Here is a 2,681-nt window from a genome sequence, read left to right on the forward strand (position 1 = left end):
AAACCCAGGGCCTCATGTGTGCGAGGCAAGCACTCTAAACTGAGCCTACTTCCCAGCCCATTCTTTACTTCTTAAACTTTTGGAGAAATAGGTCCATGTGCACAATGATAAATTATGGTCCCAACTTTTATCTTAGGTTTCTAAATTTACTTTGGCCACTTAGTATTGAGGCTTCTATTAAAATTTTGCTTGTATAGACAGAGGTAGCTCAGGACTTTGGATCTCATTTTTCACCCATTATGATAGCTTGCTTGAATGAATATATGGTCCAGAATAACTTTGGTCTTATCATTTGGCTCAGGTTTGGACCCAGTGAACTAATGCATTAGGACTTATTCAACACATGTTTGCTTTGCTATCAAATGCTCTATGAGTACCTGTGAGCTAGGGTCTCAGGGTTGTGATAGGACTTCTTCTAGAGAGCAAGTACCTTGTCTTATTCTTAACTCTTCAACAATTACAATTCATAGACAGGATATTTGTCACAGCATAGGTTGCTTTGGTCACCTGGACAGTGAAGGTAGGAATTTAAACAAAACCTTATTTCAGGACACCTGTCAAATCTGAAGGGATGAAGCTGGTCTCTGTGTGCTCAGCACAGGAATATAAGTTGGTTTAGTTTGTGAAAGGCTACATTCTCTCAAGCCTGGTGTTCTCTCTAACATCCTATCTACCCTTGCCAACCGTGTTTTTTAGCTCATTGATTCTAATAACACAGAGATCCACCCAGGAAAAAGAATTTCCTGAATACACCAAGGACCATCACCTTCTACATAAAGAAACATGGAGTGACAGAAAGGCTTTTTTATGTTTGTGTTGTATGATAGTGTGAATGCATACCTGAACCTTTGTTTCTTATTATTACATTATTATTAATATGACCAAGTATAACTATTGTTCATTCTCATTAACTTATTAGTTACCAGGCTCTAAAGTTAGCCGAGAATGGATATGTAGATAAATGATACAATCTTTATTAAGGTGGGTACCAGTGGCTTGTGCCTATAGCTACTCAGAAGTCTGAGATTTTAGAATTGAAGTATAGACCCAGCTTGGGTAGACAAAGTTCTGTGACTCTTGTCTCCAATTATCCCGCAAAAAACAAGAAGTGTAGGTCAATTGGTACATGGCAGCCATAAGTGAAAAATCTGAGCAAGGGCTTGATGACTTCAGTTCAACTTTAACAAAGAAAATAGAGAGTATAAATTAAAGTTCTTGTTCTCAAAAAAGTTTCAATGTAGTGAAGGAATGAGACTTCGGATTCCACTTTGATGGTATGATGTAGACGTTTGTTTTATTATTTGAGGAAAGAGGAAGAGAAAGGAAGGCGGAAACTTTCTCCTTATACACAACTAAGGATTCATTGGATCCTGAAAGTAGGCAGAACTGAGGTCCCCAAAGAGAGCCATATCCTCAACTGGAGCCTTACTGACACCTAGTTCCTAGAGGGGATAGCAACTAGATGATTCTTCCCAAACTTGCACAATGCATCTGAAGTCTGACCCTGCTAGCTGCAGTCGGTCCCTTGCTCCTTTGTTTCTGTAAAGTCCTTGGGAAGTGAGAGGACAGTTGAGGATAAAGCTTTAAGGCTAGGACCATCAGTTCACTGAATTGGTTATCACTATTCGTGCATGTATGCGGAGGAGAAAAAGTGTATGTATGTTTTCTAAGTGCATAAAGGATGTATAGTTTGTGCTTATCTCTTTTCTTTGTACTTCTTTTTTGCAGTAAACTAAATACTTTATATTATAAAGGAGCCATTCAGACTATCTCTCACACTCGCTACCCCAATGCTGTACAAGTATTAGCATGAGTTAAAGATTTCAGTACTTCTCCTGTTTGCTGTCTTGTGGACTTGGTCTGGAACAAATGAATTGTGTTTTATTTTCATAGCAATACAGAGCTTATGTGGCCTTCCCAGACTTTTTCCGGAACTCGACTGCTCTGTGGTGGAAGAGGGAAATGGAAGAGCTCTACACCAATCCACAGAGTCCAGAGAAGAGCTTGAAGTTTGATGGCATGTGGATTGTGAGTACAGGGTGCTTGTCTGTGTACACACGGTTAGCTGTTGTGTGAACCTCGACCTGCATAGGGATCACTGACCTTAGTCAAGACACTAACATTCCTTCAAGAAAGCTTTTGGACATCTCAGACTGTACTTGTCCCAAAATAGCCCAGAGACCCTTTATTCTGTGCAGTTGTATAAGGCATAAATTTCTGCTGTGAAATACCTAGGGTGATTACTACTAATTTATTAGAACTCTGCTTGCACTGCAGGTAATCTTTTTATATAACACTCTTGGGCAGTCAGTAGGTAGAGATGAATTGCTATTTTTAGCTAATTTTTTTCCTTCATGTGATGAACCTCTCTGGCCAGCATCACTTTGAACTGTGAGATGGTGAAATTATTTACCCACTATGGAGTTGCCATAGTGTTATTGTCTTTATAACTACACCATGTATATGTGTATGTGTATGTGTGTGACATTTGTAGGATATGAATGAACCTTCGAGCTTCGTGAACGGGGCAGTTGCTCCTGGCTGCAGGGATACAACTCTGAACCGGCCTCCCTACATGCCACGTAAGGACCTGGGGCCTCCTTAATCAGCCAAGACATGGCTAGACAAATTCTGCCTAACCCCAACCTGCAGATGATTAGCTTGACCACTAAGGGCCAGTC

General features: G+C 40.2%; 1 protein-coding gene across 1 annotated transcript in view; it reads left to right on the top strand.

The window, feature by feature from the left end:
* LOC106001946 (maltase-glucoamylase, intestinal-like) overlaps positions 1-2,582 on the top strand; it is a gene marked incomplete at both ends in the record, with an annotated part of 8,165 nt that extends 5,583 nt beyond the window's left edge. The window contains 2 exons of the mRNA XM_013036883.1: positions 1,894-2,028; positions 2,495-2,582. Coding sequence (XP_012892337.1) covers positions 1,894-2,028; positions 2,495-2,582 — 223 coding nt within the window. The remainder of the gene's footprint in view (positions 1-1,893; positions 2,029-2,494) is intronic.
* Positions 2,583-2,681: the final 99 nt, after the last annotated feature.

This window comes from Dipodomys ordii, unplaced genomic scaffold (assembly GCF_000151885.1).
Source record: "Dipodomys ordii isolate 6190 unplaced genomic scaffold, Dord_2.0 Scaffold1098, whole genome shotgun sequence".
NCBI classification, from domain to species: domain Eukaryota; kingdom Metazoa; phylum Chordata; class Mammalia; order Rodentia; family Heteromyidae; genus Dipodomys; species Dipodomys ordii.